Source organism: Anabrus simplex, chromosome 13, assembly GCF_040414725.1.
Source record: "Anabrus simplex isolate iqAnaSimp1 chromosome 13, ASM4041472v1, whole genome shotgun sequence".
NCBI classification, from domain to species: domain Eukaryota; kingdom Metazoa; phylum Arthropoda; class Insecta; order Orthoptera; family Tettigoniidae; genus Anabrus; species Anabrus simplex.
This window is the reverse complement of record NC_090277.1, coordinates 101446982-101465381: the sequence shown is the minus strand read 5'-3', so window position 1 is coordinate 101465381 and position 18400 is coordinate 101446982. Positions and strand designations below refer to the sequence as shown.

The 18400-nt window shown below is 40.5% G+C and overlaps 2 protein-coding genes across 2 annotated transcripts in view; both read right to left on the bottom strand.

The window, feature by feature from the left end:
• The window catches only part of LOC137502889 (uncharacterized abhydrolase domain-containing protein DDB_G0269086-like), a 46866-nt gene extending 38103 nt beyond the window's left edge, over window positions 1–8763 (bottom strand). The window contains exon 1 of the mRNA XM_068230073.1: window positions 5261–8763. Coding sequence (XP_068086174.1) covers window positions 5261–5509 — 249 coding nt within the window. The 5' untranslated portion in view covers window positions 5510–8763. The remainder of the gene's footprint in view (window positions 1–5260) is intronic.
• A 645-nt stretch (window positions 8764–9408) lies between these two features.
• LOC136884878 (general transcription factor IIH subunit 1) overlaps window positions 9409–18400 on the bottom strand; it is a 62902-nt gene continuing 53910 nt past the window's right edge. Inside the window, exon 4 of the mRNA XM_067157174.2 lies at window positions 9409–9438. The gene's annotated coding sequence lies outside the window, so the exon portion shown is untranslated. The remainder of the gene's footprint in view (window positions 9439–18400) is intronic.

Here is an 18400-nt window from a genome sequence, read left to right as displayed (position 1 = left end):
TATTCAGTCTGTTTCCTTTGATTGTCAGAAGAACATGCTATTGCCCAAGCTAAATGACCAAAGTGCTTACTTCAGCAGGCAAATAAATGTGTACAACTTCACTGTAGTGTTTGGAAGCTCTAAGACGTCACTGACGCACGAAAATGTGATGATCTATTCATGGCATGAAGCTGACTTTCGTAGAGGTGCTAATGAAATTGCAAGTTGTTTGTTTCATGCTCTTAACAGCATTGATCTGTCACCAAAAAAAACTGTACGCCTATTTGCAGACGGATGCGGTGGACAAAATAAAAACAGTATTCTTGTGGGTATGGTTAGTAAGTGGCTTCTATATGCACCAGTGAATGTGAAAGTAGTTGAAATTTACTTTCCTGTAGTTGGTCATTCGTTTTTACCACCCGACAGGGTGTTTGCACGTATAGAGAAAGTTGTTCGAAAAAGAGAAGTTATCCTTAAGCCAGAGGTATACAACAATATTTTCAGTGAACATGGGAAGCTTCTCCAGCCTGGTTGTGAAGTACCAATATTTGACTGGAAGACTGCTGTTCGAGATGTGTTGAAACCTGTCGGCTCATGGCATTTTCAGTTCAGTCCTGCGAAAAGAATTTTTCTAAAATGGAAGAAAAGCAATATATTGGTACAAGGGGAAGTTGCTTACCGTTGTACATTTGGCCAGCCAAAGAGTGTGTTAAAGAGAGGCAAAACCTTTTCTGGACTGGTTCCACAGTTAATCGAAAAAGGCAATGTTCCATTAAACAAAGCAAAAGTGAAGGATGTGTGCAGATTGGTTGAGAAACATTATGGGGCTAGATGGAGGGAGCTTGCAGATCTCCAGTTTTATGTTTCGCTGGAAACACGACAGGCTGAACATCGTTGCAGTATGACAGAAGAGCAATAAGAAGAAGAAGAATACTGTGAACCAAGAGATGATTCCATATCCTTGTTATATTAGATTGTAATAATATGATTATGTTTTTATTCTTCAGAGACAAAAACATTCCATATTCTCAATGAACATTTAAACATTTTATACTGTATTTCATGTTTTCAATTCGTTTTCCATCTGTGTGTGCTACACAGATGTTAGTAAGTGAAGTAAACATAGTTTCTTTGAGCATTAGACACTAAGAGTATGTTTGCAATATCCATGTTTACTTTCAAACCCCGCCATGTCCACCTGTGACTTTCAAAACCCCCTATGTTCAAGATAAATATTGCCCTAGTACAAAAATGTTGAGATGAAACTGCATACATTTTGTGTATTTTGTTCAGTATGAGCTAATTAAAGTAAAAGTAAAGAAAATGTTAAAAAGGAGTGTAAAATGCAGTCATGGCAGTTTTTTGCCCTTCCTGAAAAATTTATTTTTTTCAATCAACCAATCAATCAATCAATCAATCAATGAATCACTATCAATCTGCATTTAGGGCTGTTGTCCAGATGATAGATTCCCTATCAGTTGTGAAATTGAAAATTTGTCAAACATCTCTGTTGGTAAAATTATTCCAATCGCTAACTCCACTTCCTATAAACAAATATTTGTCCCAATGTTCCCTCTTGAATTCCAACTTTGTCTTGATGTTATGATCTTTCCTGCTTTTAAAACCTCCATTCAAGATTATTACAAGAATTGTTTACCATCGTATGGAGAAAAGAATAGAAGAAAATCTCTCAGAGGATCAATTCGGGTTTAGAAGAAACAGAGGAACAAGAGAAGCAATTCCGAGCCTTAGAACAATTATTGAACAAGCCCTAAGAATCACTAAGAACATCCTAATTGCTTTCATTGATATACAGAAAGCGTTTGATAATGTTAACTGGAATATTATGTTTAAAGCCCTTAGAAGTCTGAAAGTGGACTACAGGGATCGGAAAATCATCTATCAGCTGTACAAGAACCAGACAGCGGTTATAGGAAAGGGGCAAATCAATGCGAAAATAAGAAAAGGAGTAAGACAAGGATGTGGTCTGTCACCTCTATTATTCAAAGTGTATTTAGAAGAAGCAATGAAAGAGTTTTCAGCCACCTCCACCCATGGAATAAAAATAAATGGCCAACTATACCAAACAATACATTTCACGGATAATATTGCCCTCATAGCTAAAACTGAGAAAGAGATAAAGACCTCACTAAAGAAATTGAATGATCTACTAATACTAAAATGTAACATAAATGATAACTAAACAAAAACCAAGATAATGAAATGTACTCTGGATGGTAAACAGGATGTTAATGATTGGTTGGAAGGAGAAAAATTGACTCAAGTAAATCGGTTCAGTTAATTGGGAAGCATCATTACATCTGATGGGAGGTGTGAAAAAAATGTCCGTTCTTGAATAGTCCAGGCTAAAGAAGCTTTCAATAAAAGAAACCTGTTGTCCAGTAAGAAAGCATTTCATTAAGAGCTTCATTTGGAGCATTGCGACCTACGGCTCTGAAACCTGGACTCTATTAAAGGCTGATAAAAAAAGAATAGATGCATTTGAAATGTGGTGCTGACGTTGAATTTTATGAATTCCCTGGACTCACAGGCTAACAAATGAAGAAGTTCTCAAGAGAGCTGAAGAAACCATCAGTCTAAATAAAATGATCATGAAAACGAAGATGTAGTTGGATAGGTCATTTACTCCGGCATTCATCATGGTGCAGCACACTGCTTAAAGAAAAACTGGAACTAGAAGAGGACGGCCAAGAGCAAGGTTCCTCGATGGCATTAAAGGGCAACATCCATATCAACTAATCAAGCAGCTGGCTCAGGATAGAAAGTCGTTGGACGAGGACAGTCATGCTACCCACTAACCATCAGGTTGAGGAGAACAAGAGAGAGAGAGATTATTCGTCTTCCAGTGTCTAGAAAATAGAACTCGGAGAGTTAGCATTATCTGATCCTGTAATCATTAAGAGGGAAATTCCTCAAGGCAGTATTATTGGACCTTTTTGTTTTCTTATATAATTGATATGAGTAACAAACTGGAATAAGGCTTTTTATGGATGATATTATACTGTATAGAGTAATAAATAAGTTACAAGATTGTGAGTGACTACAAAAGGACATCAATGTTGTGAGATGGACAGTAGACAATGGCAACCTACTAACCTGGCACCAACATTCTGCCTGTATCTGCCACAACAGCCTAGTCTCTTTCATCCCATATTGTAATCAGTTCAATAAAGGCACATGGTCTTTTAGCATATGTAGTTTCATTCACTTTCAACCACTCCTTCTGGGTGTTTAACTCTTTTTGCCAGGCAGTGTATTATACTACAATATTCTTGTAAAAAAAACATTATTAAACAAGGGATAAAAATACACACTATTAAATAAAGAATGACATATTTTATTCCCAAAAGAACATCATCAGATTCTATCAAGTTATACTCAAATATTTGGAAATAATATTTATGTTTATCTCTGTTAAATATTTAGGAACTTAAATCCTTAATTAATGGACATCCCCAGCATTTGCCTGGTGTGAAAGTAAGAAATGACGGAAAACCATTTTCAGGGCTGCCGACAGTGGGGTTCGAACCCACTATCTCCCAGATGTAAGCTCACAGCTGTGCCCCTAACCTCACGACCTACTCGCCCGGTCCATACACGATTAAAATTCCCGACCTAGCCGGGAATCGAACCGAACCCGGGACCCACCTGAACTAAAGGCCTCAATGCTGGCCATTCAGCCAAGGAGTCGGACTGCACTCAAATTAAAATATTAAATGTTTAAATATAAACTGTTAATTTGTTTCTCCATCAGGCCTATTGAGAAGACTGACAGTTCAGTTCTCTGAGAAATGACTCCACATGTCATGATTTGTTAAGATAATACAAAATATAATTACAGACATTATATAGACTTTTGGGGCTTAAGCCATGTCAAGAAAATAAGGTGAAATTCTTTACGTTTCCCAGAGAACTGTGCTCTGCGTCATCAGAACAAATCATCGACTTTTCACGAGGAAGAATTCTTCAATAATGAAGGTTTGAATTTAGCCATTAGTAACAGGAAGTGATTCGTTCATTCATCACCAGATGGACGCTGGCACAGTGCTAACATTTCAAGTGGCAGCAGACGGTACCATCAGTGTCAATCTAGAAAGGGGGGGGGGGGGGTGTTATAACTGGTGTACACACATATGAAAGTATGACTCTAACGCAAGACTGGAATGAAACATCTGGTGATGAAGAACGTACAAATTTGGAAAACACCAAAACGAAATAAAAATACAAAGGGGTACCCAAAAATAACCGGAATAACATTGCCATGGGCGAAGCTTGTGTAGTACGCATTTCTGCTGCTAGGCGAGTATAGCTCAACTCATTGCCAGTTCAGTGCCGCCCTGGCTTGTTCTGTTCATGTGCAGTGAATGTTTTTGCTAGCGCTGCCTTGTTCTTGTTTTTTTAGTTTTTTATGATGGCAAGTTTAAGTGAACAATGTGCAGCTGTGAAATTTGGAAGTTTTAAGAAGAATGCACAACAGTGTTTGTCAAAAAAAAAAAAAAATTGTGGCAGACAGGAGACTAGTTCTTCCATCACAACAATGCACCTGCACACACAGCCATCTCTGGAGTTTCTGGCAAAAAAAATGGTATCGTTCCGCTGACCCCACGTACCTTACTCACCTGAACTGGCTACGTGTGACTTTTTCTTATTTCCATGAATGAAAAGGGGCATGTAAGGACACCAATTTGACAACATTGAAGAGATCAAAAAGAAAACGAGGGAGGTGCTGTCAGCCATTTCTAAAGATGACTACAAAAAAATGTTTTGAACAGTGAAAGCCGGTGAGACAAATGTATTAGTTGTAATGGGGAGTATTTTGACGGGGATAAGGTGGTTTTGTAAAAAATTTGAAAATATATAGCTTTTAAAATATAATTTTTTTAATTTGTTTAAAAAAAAAAAATTATTTTTAATTTTTTACCCCCTCATACCTAAACTGTGAACAACTTTAGTGACAGTACCAAACACAGCTTTTATATTGTGCTTGCAGAAGCCTATATCATGTCTACAATTGTGGGGAAGTGGAAACATCAATGGCAACAAAATTTAATTAATTTTAGTTTCCTAAAAAGATATGTATTTACATAGAAATCCATTACCTGCTTATAAACAATTAACTAATCTGATGCGAAGCTTGCTGGCCAGCGATCAACTGAGAGATCAGAAGATACCTTAACTTCTAGCGCAACCTTCTGTGCAATGCTCTTAGTCTTGACCTCAACCACTAAAAATGCCAGAGTCTTGTAATCAATGCACTTACCTGGCGAGGGGCTTGCTGACCAGCAATCAATTGAGCGTCAGAAGCTGCCTTAGCTTCCAGAGCAGCCTGCTGTGCAATGTTCGTAGCCTCTGCTCGATTCATGAGCATTGAACTTTCCACCACTTGACTGCTTGCGCTGTTCGGTGATTCACCAGGCTTGAGGTTCGTGTCGGTCTGAAGGCTAGCCACATCCTGTACTTCTCGTTGTGACACCTGCTGAAGAACAATACCTCTTTTAGAAATAGTCATTAGCAATGAAATAAGAACTCAGGAGATTTTACAAGAGCAGGTTATCAGAATGATTAATCTTTAAAAGACCGAACGAGTTGGCCGTGCGGTTAGGGGTGCTCAGCTGTGAGCTTGCTTTGGGAGATAGTGGTTTCGAACCCCGCCGTCTACATCCCTGAAGATGGTTTTCCACAGTTTTCCATTTTCACACCAGGCAAATCTGGGACTGTACCTTAATTAACACCACAGCCGCTTCCTTCCCACTCTTAACCCTTTCCTAACCCATCGTCACCATAAGACCTATCTGTGTCGGTGCAACGTAAAGCAAATTGTGAAAAAACAATCTTTAAATCTTAATATCATATCAGGAAATCAGATGAAATCTTCAAGGAAATAATGTCATTTAGGTAGTAAAATATACAGTGATGGCAGAATTCATGATCATCATTCAGTGATCACCAGTCCAAAAGACCACACGCTGCCTTAACAAGTAAAGAACTGGAATCACAGATAAGGCTATTTGCGGATGATACTATTCTGTATAGAGTAATGAATGTCACAAGATTGTGAGCGACTGTAAAAAGACCTCGTTTGAGGTAGACAGCAGGCAATGGTATGATGATAAACGGGGTTAGAGGTCAGGTTGAGAGTTCCACAAATTCTCTCAGTTTTAATAACTGTGTTAATGGGGGTGAAAATTCCTTATGGGAATCACTGTGAGTACCTAAGTGTTAATATAACAAAAGATTTACATTGGGGTAATCACATAAATGGGATTCTAAATAAAGGGTACAGATCTCTGCACATGGTCATGAAAGTATTTAGGGGCTGTAGTAAGGATGTAAAAGAGAGGACTTAATAAGTCTCTGGTAAGACCCCAACTAGAGTATGGTTCCAGTGTATGGGACCCTCATCAGGATTACTTCATTCAAAAATTGGAGAAAATCCAAAGAAAAGCAGCTCGATTTGTTCTGGCTGATTTCCGACAAATGAGTAGTGTTAGTAAAATATTGTAAAGTTTGAGCTGGGAAGAGTTGGGAGAAAGGAGACGAGCTGCTCGACTAAGCTGTATGTTCTGAGCTGTCATTGGAGAGATGGCATCGAATGACATTAGTAGACGAATAATTTTGAGTGATATTTTTAAAATTCAAGAGGACCTATTGGGGAAAATATTTGTTTATAAGGAGTTAGGGATTGGAATAATTTGCCAAGGGAGATATTCAATAAATTTCAAAGTTCTTTGCAATTATTTAATAAAAGAAAATGTAAACAACAGATACAGAATCTACCACCTGGGAGACTTCCCTACTATAGTCGTCTGAGGAGAAGTCACCCCTGCGTGCTAAGTTGGGCTCATCAATTGGTACTTAGCACACCCTCCAAGATGCATGGCTAGTGCATACCATGAAAGCCACAGCACACGGGGGCCAAACACAGGCAACCAAGAATGAGTTAGCTGGAAAATTTATAATGTCCAATAACGGACCATTATATTGGTATTATAAATTTACTCATTCAGGACAAATATATCATGTTCCCTATGGGAATCAACATCTATATCATCTGATGGCCAGGCAGGCATCAATTTTGGGAAATGAGACAAAGTGTCTCGTAGTGCATTGGCACTGCTGGTGGCTTCAAGTAGTCTATGCAGTGGCCTCTATGGTATGCACTAGCCATGCGTCTTGGGGGGTGTGCTAAGTACTACTGATGAGCCAAACTTAGCATGAGGGGGCGAAACGCAGGCAACCAAGAATGAGTTAGCTGGAAAATTTATAATGTCCAATAATGGATCATTATATTGGTATTACATACCACTAAGTCGAGCAGCTAGTCTCCTTACTCCCAAGTGTTCCCAGCCCGAAGTTTACAACATTTTCGTAATGGTACTCTTTTGTCAGAAATCACCCATATAAAATCCTGCTGCTTTCCTTTGGATCTTTCCCAGTTCTTGAATCAAGTAATCGTGATGAGGGCCCTATACAAAGGAAACATACTCGAATAGGGTCTTACCAGCGACTTATACACCCTCTCCTTTATGTCATTACTACAACTCCTAAATACAAAGTCGAACAAATATAAACGGGATTTTTGTTCCTGAACATCAACAGCTGGTAGGACTGGCCCCGTGCTTCTGCTATGCTTAGATGGGACCATTAGGAGTGGGAGAAGCATGCTGTTAGATATTTCCCGCCGTTTTGTCAGTAACGCTCATGATGTCGGAGCAACAGGTGCACCCCTCCACTGCACAATGCATAATTATAAAATTTCTTGTTCGTGAAGGAGTTACAGCAGTGGAAATTTGCCAGAGATTGACTGCACAGTTCGGTGATCAAACATTGTCAAGGACGCGTGTTTGCCTGGCATAAAAACTTCAAGGAAGGACGAGAACATGTAGAAAATCAGCAATACGATCGCCGTCCTCGGATCAGCATTACAGACGAAAACATTCGTGCAGTTTTAGACATAATTGACGACGACAATGGGCGAGAGTATCAGAAATTGCAGAGCAAATCAGAATCGGTTATGGGAGCTGCCAAGCAATCATCACAAACAACCTACAGTTCCGTAAAATGTGTTCCAGATGGGTCGCTCACCTTTTGACCGAAAATCCGAAGCTGAGACGTTTGGAGGTCCGTCAGAGGCTTACAGAAAGGTTTGCGGAAGAAGATGATGCATTTTTGAGTTGGACTGTCACCTGCGATGAATCATGGGTCTACCACTACACTTCCGAATACAAACAAGCTAGTAAGGAGTGGCGGAGGAAAGGGGAGGCAACACCAGTGAACGCCAGCTCACAAGGTTCTTGCAACTGGTGAGGTTTTTCGATCAGCGAGGCATTTTGGCGATTGATTTTGTGCATGAGTGACGCACAATCAATGCTGCTTACTACTGCGACCTCTTGAACAAGGCGAGGGTTGCACATCGCCGCAAAAGACAAGACCAACCGATTCAACAGATCATCCCCCTCCACGACAATGCACGGCCCCATACTGCAGCTCTAACTGTCTCCAAGCTATAGGAAATGCAATGGACTACACTTGATCATCCTCCTTACAGCCCAGACTTATTGCCCTGCGATTTCCATTTCTTCGGACTGCTTAAAGAAGCTCTAGGAGGACAATGATTTGAAAATGATGAGAGTGTGGAAGACTTTGTGCGCAACTGGCTGGTGACACGACCCTGTTCTTTTTATGATGAGGGCATCAAAAAGCTGCCCATACCCTGGGAAAAATGCATTTCCAAACCAGGAAACTGTGTAGAAATATAAATTGTAATTGCCTTGTGTTTTTCAATAAATGAATTTAAATAAAAAATAAAATCCCGTTTATATTTGATCCCTCCCTTGTACTTTCTTAATCCTTACAACCTCTTTAATATTATTACCCCAATGAGGATCTTTCCTTATAATAGCAGCACCTGGGTATTTACAGAGGATTCCTTGAACTACTACACTTTCTCCCAGTGCTCCCATCATCACAGCTATGTGTACTGCCTGTACTGCCATCTCGCCTGATGACCATTCTTTTAAAATTTAAATACAAAGCCCACTCCATGTTCCCGTCAATTTTCACAGCCTCCACACTTAATTACGGAAGTGTCACTTTCTGTTGTTCCTTCTCCCAACTACCTCACTTCCTAAAGAGCAGTGAAGTCTAGACTGTATCTGTTAATCACTGAGACCTTCACCTCAACCATTTAACATGCCAGAGTCTTATAATCAATGCACTTACCTGACGAGGGCCTTGCTGACCATCAGTGAACTGAGCGTCAGAAACTGCCTTAGCCGCAAGAGCAGCCTGTTGTGCGATGTTCGTAGCCTCTGCTCGATTCATGAGCATTGAACTTTCCCCCACTTGATTGCTCGCGCCGTTCGGTGATTCACCGGGCTTGAGGTTCGTGTCGGTCTGAAGGTTGGCCACATCCCGTACTTCTCGTAGTGAGACCTGCTGAAGAACAATACCTCTTTTTGAAATAATCATTAACAATGAAACAAGAACTGCAGAGGTTTTCCAAGACCTGCTTATCAGAATGATTAATTTTTTCAAGTCGTAATAACATATCAGGAAATCAGAAGAAATCTTCAAGGATATAATGTTATTTAGGTAGTGAAATATACAGTGATGGCAGAAGTCACCATCATTCATCGTTCAGCGATCACCAGTCATGAAGACCACACGCTGCCTCCATCTACCAATTTAGTGCTTTTCTTTTCCGACCCTCCATGAGGCAAAAGTGCTTTGGATCATTTTCCAGACTGACCGACCAACCTTGGGGTATCGGAACTAGGAAAATAAGCGATGAATATGCCGACTTATACCATCTTTCAACATCTGATCTATGATTTCTTTCAGAGCCTTCATTTTAGGTGGAGATAACCTATAAGGTGGAAACCTAACAGGGATCACATCAGTAACCTCAATCTTGTATTCGATAAGGTCAGTAACACCAAGAGTATCGGAGAAAACTTCTGGAAACGACTGACACAACTTACGAATACTATCGGCCTTCTCCTCAGGTAGATGTCTAAGGTCTAACAACATCTCATCCTGAGTAGGCGAAACAGATGAACATGACACAGAACTACATTTAAGTAAGGGTATTTTGAAATTACTAACAAATTTGAAAGTGCACGACTTGCTCAGAATGTCGAGCACTAGACCGGTGCGCGACATGAAATCCGCTCCTAATATAATGGGGCAAGACAAATGCTTCGCCACAAACAGTTTAACTTTCCAAGTAAATTTAGCAATTCTAATTTTGGCATACAGAAAACCTAAAATTTCTAATGGAGAAGTGTTAGCCAAAATGCATTGAACCGAAGACGAACAAAAATCAGAAAATGTAAAAACAGATTTTAATTTGGAATACCATTCAGACGAAATGATGGAACACACACTGCCAGAATCTAACAGAGCTGTTACCGGTTCATTATTCAACTCAATTTTGAGAAATGGTACAGGTGCGGGGGTATCCGCCGCAATCCTAAGACATTCTTTGGGACCTTCAAAAGATAAATTAGAAGACTGAGTTTTCCCTGAGATTTGATCGGATTTAACCGGGGCTGAGCCTGAAGAAGTTGGGCACAACGACTCAGCCGATGCCACTAGTCACTTTTGATTATTGGTGGAAGTTGCACCCGAAGTTGAGCAGGAGGGAGTGCTATTAGAATTCGGGCAATTCTTGGCAATATGGGAAAAAGCGCCGCATTTAAAAACAGCCTCGGGATGACCCTGCTCCATTCTTTGTCCCGTTGGATCTAATCAAAGGGCACTTGTTCCGGAGATGGTCAGGCGACCCACAAGCATAACATTTGCGGGGTGTGAGGGTTCGGCAAGGTGGAGGTCGAACATTACCTGAAAATGGAGGGGGCTCTTTCGCGACACGTAATGTGTCCGCATATCTAACTCCCTCGGCTGAGACAGCCATAGCTTCTAATTCGGCAAAAGTTTGCGGACGCGACGCAAAAACACAAGTATGACCTGTAAGATGGTGAAATGCCTTCTACAATAGCTTGCACAATTTGGTCTTGTGTAGAATTTAATGTCTTGGATGAAATCGGCAAGGTTTTCATCCAGACGCTGTACACGGTAAAAGTACTTCTGAATTAGAGATGACCTAGCTCGAGCCGGAATAAAATTAGCTAACAGATGGGCGTGAAAGTCTTCTATAGATGATTGTTCAGCAATTGCTCTTACTATCTTGTCTGAGAGAACACCAATGGAATAGGGATATATAATCTGTAGGATTTGACATGGAGAAAGCGAAAACACTAGAGCGTGATCCTGAAATTCAACTAAAAACCTTAAGAATGAAATAATGTCACTGGTAGAGTTAACCGAAAACTTAGAAATACCCCTGAGCAACATGGCTAATGGGTGAGGCAAACTACTGAACCCGGGTGACATAGTAGGGAAAGGCCTAAGGGGCGGAGAAGCTGTTTCAGAAGGTGCATTATTCAACACAAATGGAGGGATAGATGTACACCGACCTGACTCGGTTTCCAATGGGGCAGATGTTTGTTGAGTTGCCACGGATTTTCTACCTCCTTCACCCGTGGGAGAATGCTCCTCGCTAACTACGTTTACCAGAGTGGGTTGGTCGGTTTTGGGGGGGTACTGCCCCAGTTAACAATAGGCTAACCTAACTGGACAATTTAGAAAGGTTTTCGAGAACAGCACTAGCCTCCTTCCCTTGAATGTCATTTAACTTTAGACAATAGATAAAGTAACCCTTTGTAAAAGTGGAAGAATCTAGCTTGCACACGTTTAAGTTAATTAGGTGATGGATCACCCCCTTCAAAAAAACTAACTACTGATGCTAGCTCAGTAGCATTATCAGTGATCATGGAGAGAGCGTCGTCAATATCTTTCTCCCCCAAGATGGGGATACTAATCGGCAAATCCAGAGAACCTTTAAGCTTAGTGGTATCGCCCGCAACCGTGCCTCCAGATTGAACATTTCTAATAGTTAATTCATAAATCAATTCCTCCTTGCGCAAACAGAAAATTCCAGCGACGGAGAAAATTGTTAGAGTTCAAAACAAAAGCAATGTTTAGCCATCAAAAGGGGCTAAATTGAGACCCATTCAAATCACGCTCTGCTACCACTTGTTCTGAGGTATCTGTGGAACAGCAGAGGTGAAAGAAGGTGCGGGCTGGAATGGGTCTAACTACAAGTCCGAAAGATGAATTAAAAATTTAAATAAAGGTTATATTTTCAATAGACAACAAGATTTAACAAATTTTCACTAGGTGAAATAACAATGAAGAAAATCAGGTACAATAATAACTTTACAAACGAAAGCAGAAGTTAAGGGGTCTTCACAAATCCTGGGCTTCGAGCCCCAATTTCACAATCCTTGAGCTCTCAGCTCACAACCAAAATTTACCAAAGGGCAGAAAACCCCTAATTACATGGAGCACTTGCTACCACCTAGTAATATCAAGCCTCCTAGAGGCACCTTTCAAAATACCAGAAAGAGCTGACCCGCTCTCAATCTTTCAAGCCCATTAAAGGCAATAATAGACTATTACACTTAACTGCCATCAAGGCATAACTTATAATGGAACAGGGGTATCTCGTATCCAATCTACTGGGCCTTCTCAGGAAGGAAAACAAAACGGGTTAAGTTAATGGCCCAAAATACAAAGATGAATGGAGGTGAGTACTTGCACTCCTACATGAAAGCTTGTTAAAACCTAAGTGGCGCTAGGCCGATTCAACAGGGGCTATTCCCACACTAGGGAGGTGACTCGTATACGAAAATATTAATAGATTAGGAAAGAGAAGAAAATTGGTTATGAAAACGTAGTCACCTCAGATCAAAATGCAGGGGAGCTCGAGAGGGTAAAGCACTCTCTATCCCCGATTTACAGTTAAAGTAACATGAAAATTTTACATCGAAATGGTATAGGTTACATCAAAACGGTTTCGGACCTTACCCGAGGATTAAACTGCTGAGCTAGCAAGAAAATAAAGATGTTACACGGCCATTACCTTGTAGAAGAGCTGCTGGCGGATGAAAGAGGCGCTTCCCGCCTCCTGCTATTCTTCCACACTAAGCTAGATGTTGTACGAGTGGCGGAGAGCCACTACTACTACTACTACTACTACTACTAATTAAGCTTTCATTCCTCCCCTGACGGGGGAGGCGGGCCACCTAGTAGGGAACACCTACTCTCTGGCCAAGAGAGTTGTGGGGGTTAAAGGTGGTGTGCTTTGTGTGGGAAAGGGTAAATAGTGGTGATTTAAATGGGAGATATGATTGGGGGAGGGGCATCTTGGTTTTCTTCTTTCTGTGTTCCCTGTATTTTTTTTTTTTTTTTTTTTTTAATATTGATTTCATAACATTATTGGTGTTGGTTAGTTACATAAATGAAGAAACCATAGCAATACGTAAATACAGGCTTATTTTTTCTCTTCTCTTCTTTTACTGCTTAAACTAAGACACTGTACAAGTTCCGTCAGAATGGAGAATGAAAGGTTTTAAGTAAACATACAGCCACATACAATTATAAAGGTACATTGAACATTGAGTGATTGCTAATGTAAAAAAAAAAAAAAAAACTTGACCAGATTAGTTTTATGTCATACAATTTGGAGAGGATAGTGCTATTTTATGCCAATGGTGAGGTGGTCAACGTAGCATCTTAGGAACCGTAATATCAAAGAGTAAGAGGGGCCATTGCGATGGACTGTGCAGCTGTAGTGTGGAGAGAGTGCATAGGGGACCCAAACACAGTCTTTGCTATGGGGGTGGCCGGTCTGTGGGTTGAATGAGCATGTGGTAGAAGTGGAGCGGGGATAGGGTATGACGAGGAGTCTTAAATGGTAGTGACGGAGAGCCAGGAAAATCAGCAGTTTTTATACTCTCGGGGAAGCTTCGAGACCTTTCATGAATGATAAAGACACAACCACAGTCGTTTATTGGTCGGCTAAAGTTTACACATCAAATGTGAAGACGAAGGACACAATTAGTCCAAAATTAATTAAAGAAATTCGGGATTGGCTAAGTTCAAAACTGGCGGAAAGAAAGATTAATATTGCCAAGCCCACAAATGAGAAAACAAAATTTAGCAAAGCCCAAAACTTCTGAATACAAAATTTCTTCAAAACGTTCCTTCACTTCGCACCAGGGTGCATGATCATAGTTTTTTGGTAGAGACATCTGTGAGAGAATGTCCACACTTCTTGATAATTAGAAAACAAAAACAATTCGAAATTAACACGGCGACATCTTCAGATAAACGGTTGAATTAATTCAGTTTCAAAGTTCAGAGTTTCAACTGTAGAGGAGAACTTTAAGGCGGAAAATTCAAATGTGCGGCGTATAGGTGTACCAACCGGTGCAATTATTATTATTATTATTATTATTATTATTATTATTATTATTGTTACCGTGTTTTTGCGGAAGGTAGAGGTGAAAGAAGGTGCGGTCTTGAACGGGTCTCAAACTACGAAATTAAAGTTAATGTAAAATTTAACAAGGTTATATTTTCCTTTCAAAATTAAGAAATAACAAGCATGGCAGGTACAGAGTAGCAAGGCAACAAAAGAATAGGTACAATATTTACCGGATTTGGGCTTCGCGCCCCAACTTCACAATTCTTGGGCAATCAGCCCAACCTTACTCCAAAATAAGTTTTAACAGAGGGGCAGAAAACCCCATACATGCTCAGGAGCACTTGCTCCAAATTACACAGAAAAGCCTCCTCGAGGCATACAACACTCAATTTTCAAGAAAGAGCCACTCGCTCTCAAACTTTAAGCCTCTCAAAGGCCACACCAAACTCCACCTTCAAGCTGTCCTCTAAGGACGTAAACACAGGGGTAAAATACCCAACCTACTGAGGTCTATTAAGTGAGAAAAGGATTAATTACGTGACCTCTAAAATAACAATTTGAGAGGAGGCGATCCGCACTCCTAATACCTTGTTTAAAACCTACTTGGCACTAGGCCGCTAATGCTAGGGCTAATCCCATACTAAAGAGGTGACTTAGGAAGGAAACAATTTACATTACGTTAAGGAAGAATCGGTTATGAAAAATAAGTTCACCTCAAAACAATATGAGTGGGAGCTCGAGAGGGTTAAGCACTCTCTATCCCAATATAAAGCTTGAAAGAGAATAAATACAAGGTATCTTTACATTTTAGGGAAGTTACATGGTGGAAAAGCTTCGGACCCGCCCCGAGAGTTAAACTGCTGAGCTAGCAAGAAAAGAAGTTATTAACTGGTCATTACCTGGTTGTTGAACAGCTGCCCGAAGAAAGAGGCGCTTCCCGCCCCCTGCTATGTACTTACACACTGAACGATGGTACTGAAGTGGCGCAGAGACCCTAAAATCAGCAGTTTATATACTCTCGCGGAAAGTTCGAGGCGTTTCAGGTAAGAAAACACCCGCCCACAATCACTTTATTGGCTAGGGTACAGCAACATATCCCCTTTGGAGATATCCCCTGATTGGTTAGAAATTAATTTTAAAAATTCGGGATTGGCTAAATACAAATACAAAACAAGGGGAAAGAAAGGGGTACACAGCCAACTTAAACAATAACAGAAAGAAATTTAACAAGAAACAAACTTTTGAAATAAAAATTTTCTCCAAAAAAACAGTTCTTTCACTTCGCACTAGGGTGCACTATTGTTGATCTTCAGTAGTGTCCTCTAGAAGAGAAAGTTCACACTTCTTACAATAGGGAAACAAAAATGCGTCGAAAACGACCCAGTTCAGAAACTACAAAATTTCCCAGTAGTGACATCTTGAAAATTAATTCCATAGATAAAGTTCAGACTTCCTCCAGCAGAGGAGTTTCAATTGGCGCAAATTTTAAATTAGCGGCGTGGAGGTGTACCGCCCGGTACAATTATTATTATTATTATGGCACAGTATTTTCTTTATTTCATAAATTATGTAAATACAATAGCAAAACACTCGAAAATGAGTAGGTTGATCTTACAAACAGAACTCCTCTTCACCTGTGTGTCCGTGTGATTCTACAGCCCAATATGGGAGGCGCACAATTTGCCAGAGAGATGCCAGATAGTTCCAGGTGGAGCAGCAACTCTTCTTCTACTTCACTCTTTTTCTTTTCTATCTTGTCTCTCATCATTCGTTACTCGCCCACGATTTTCTTTAATGATCTCTAAGAAGAACGGTTGACGGCTAAGGGCTCCCAGTTGTTAACATCAATGTGGCACATCTTCATGTTAGCCTTAAATCGCTTCCTCCCAAACAATGTTCACCCGGTATAACTCAGAGTAAAATACATGCCCTATCCATTGTACCTGACATCTTAAAACCATTGCTTCTATACCGGTGGTCTGTGCCTCTTCAAGTACCGGTATATTGACATTTGCGCGTCAGTCTTGTCAGATTAGAAGCAGAATCCTCCTTAAACATCGCTGGTGATATTGTTCCAGCTTTTTAATATGCCGTCTGTAGCATGTCCAGGATTCAGATCCATATACTGAGCTGGAAACTACAACTGAATTGTATACGAGGATCTTTGTTGCGACACTGACATCATGATTATCAAATAATCGAGATTTTAGTTTGGCAAAGGATTTTCCAGCACGGTTGATTCTAAATTCGATTTCCTGTAAATTATGTAGGGGTTCTTTAATGGGGTTGGCTAGTTTTGTTTTTGCAATGGGCTTTACGTCGCACCAACACAGATAGGTTTTATGGCGACGATGGGATAGGAAAGGGCAAGGAGTGGGAAGAAAGTAGTCGTGGACTTAATTACGGTACAGCCCCAGCATTTGACTGGTTTGAAAATGGGAAACCAAGGAAAACCATTTTCAAGGCTGCCGACAGTGAGGTTCGAACCCACTATCTCCCGAATACTGAATACTGGCCGCACTTAAGCGACTGCAGCTGTCGAGCTCGGTGATGGCAAATTTACTGGTCATTTTCCGTTCTGTCATTCTTAATTATGCTGTTTCTTTGTCAGGTATACTTCCTTACCACCGGCCAGTATTCGGGAGATAGCGGGTTCGAACCCCACGGTCGGCAGTCCTGAAGATGGTTTTCCATAGATTACCATTTCCACGCCAGGCAAATGCTGGGGCTGTAGCTTAAATAAGGACACGGTCGCTTCCTTCCCACTCCTAATCCTTTCCTATCCCAGCATCGCCATAACACCTATGTGTGTCGGTGCGACGTAAAACAACTTGTTAACATTTAAAAAAATTCTGTTACCATGTTTTCTTTTTTTCAAATAGTTTCTAAATGTTATTTATTCATAAACTGATTTCGAGAGACTGAAAAAATTAACAGTTATAAACTGATGATGATGATGATTGTTGTTTAAAGGGACCTAACAGCTAGGTTATCGGCCCTTAATGGTATGAGATGGAACGAAAAGACATGATAATTAAAATTTGAAAATATATCCACTGACTAGAATTTAGAACAAATTATGGTGAAAAATGATTATGAAATTAAAATAATCAGTGAGTCTAATTCACAATGACTTATTTGCTGATAAAATTATAGGAAATATACAACCTGTACAATAAAGTTCGGTGAATAGTCCTGTACTATCAACATAGATGAACAATGCACGACAGTGACCTTACTGCCCTTCGAAATAGTCCCCTCCCGTAACTATGCACTGCTGATATCGGCGATACATGTCCTGGAAAGTTTGCAAGAAGACTTCCTTTGGAATGGTGTCCAAAAGCCTCGTCACGTTTCGTTGGATGTCAGGAATATCGTCAAATCTTTTTCCTTTTGAAAGCGATCGTCCGTCAAGTGATGTGGCACAAAACGAGAACACGTTTTCCTCTTCCCTAACTTCTGGGTAACGATTTGTCGTACGGATTCACGGTTAATCTGTAGTTCATCCGCTATCATGCGCACAGTTAATCGCCGATCGTTCGTGATTAATGTCCTCACCTCAATGTTTTCGTCACTGATGGGGGTTGACAGAAACACTTTCCCGGCCTCCTGGAAAACGGGCGAACCACTCGTACACACACTTCAACGACAGTGCTTGATCTTCATAAACACGTACCAGCATCGCATGCGTTTATTTCGGTGTCTTGCCAAGCTTAAAACAACACTGTGCATTGATCTTTTGGTCGTTCATGTTCCAGTTCGCAGTTCAGAACGAACGCACTAAACACGTGCTGTGTCAAACAGGTCTTACACGGCACACACGCGACGCTCAACTGAACAACGTTGGGAGCAGGTGGTCAAAACCTGCTTCTACGCAGGTGCAGCGTTGTGTATCGCCAGTGTTGCCGGATCGACCGTTCTGACTTCATTCACCGAACTTTATTGTCACAGGTTGTAGATTACAATGGTATAAGGTATTGTCTTGCAGTGCAGATATATATATATATATATATCATTCGGGAATTTTAGACAACGGCGCAGATCGGCTAGGTCCACGTACTCCGT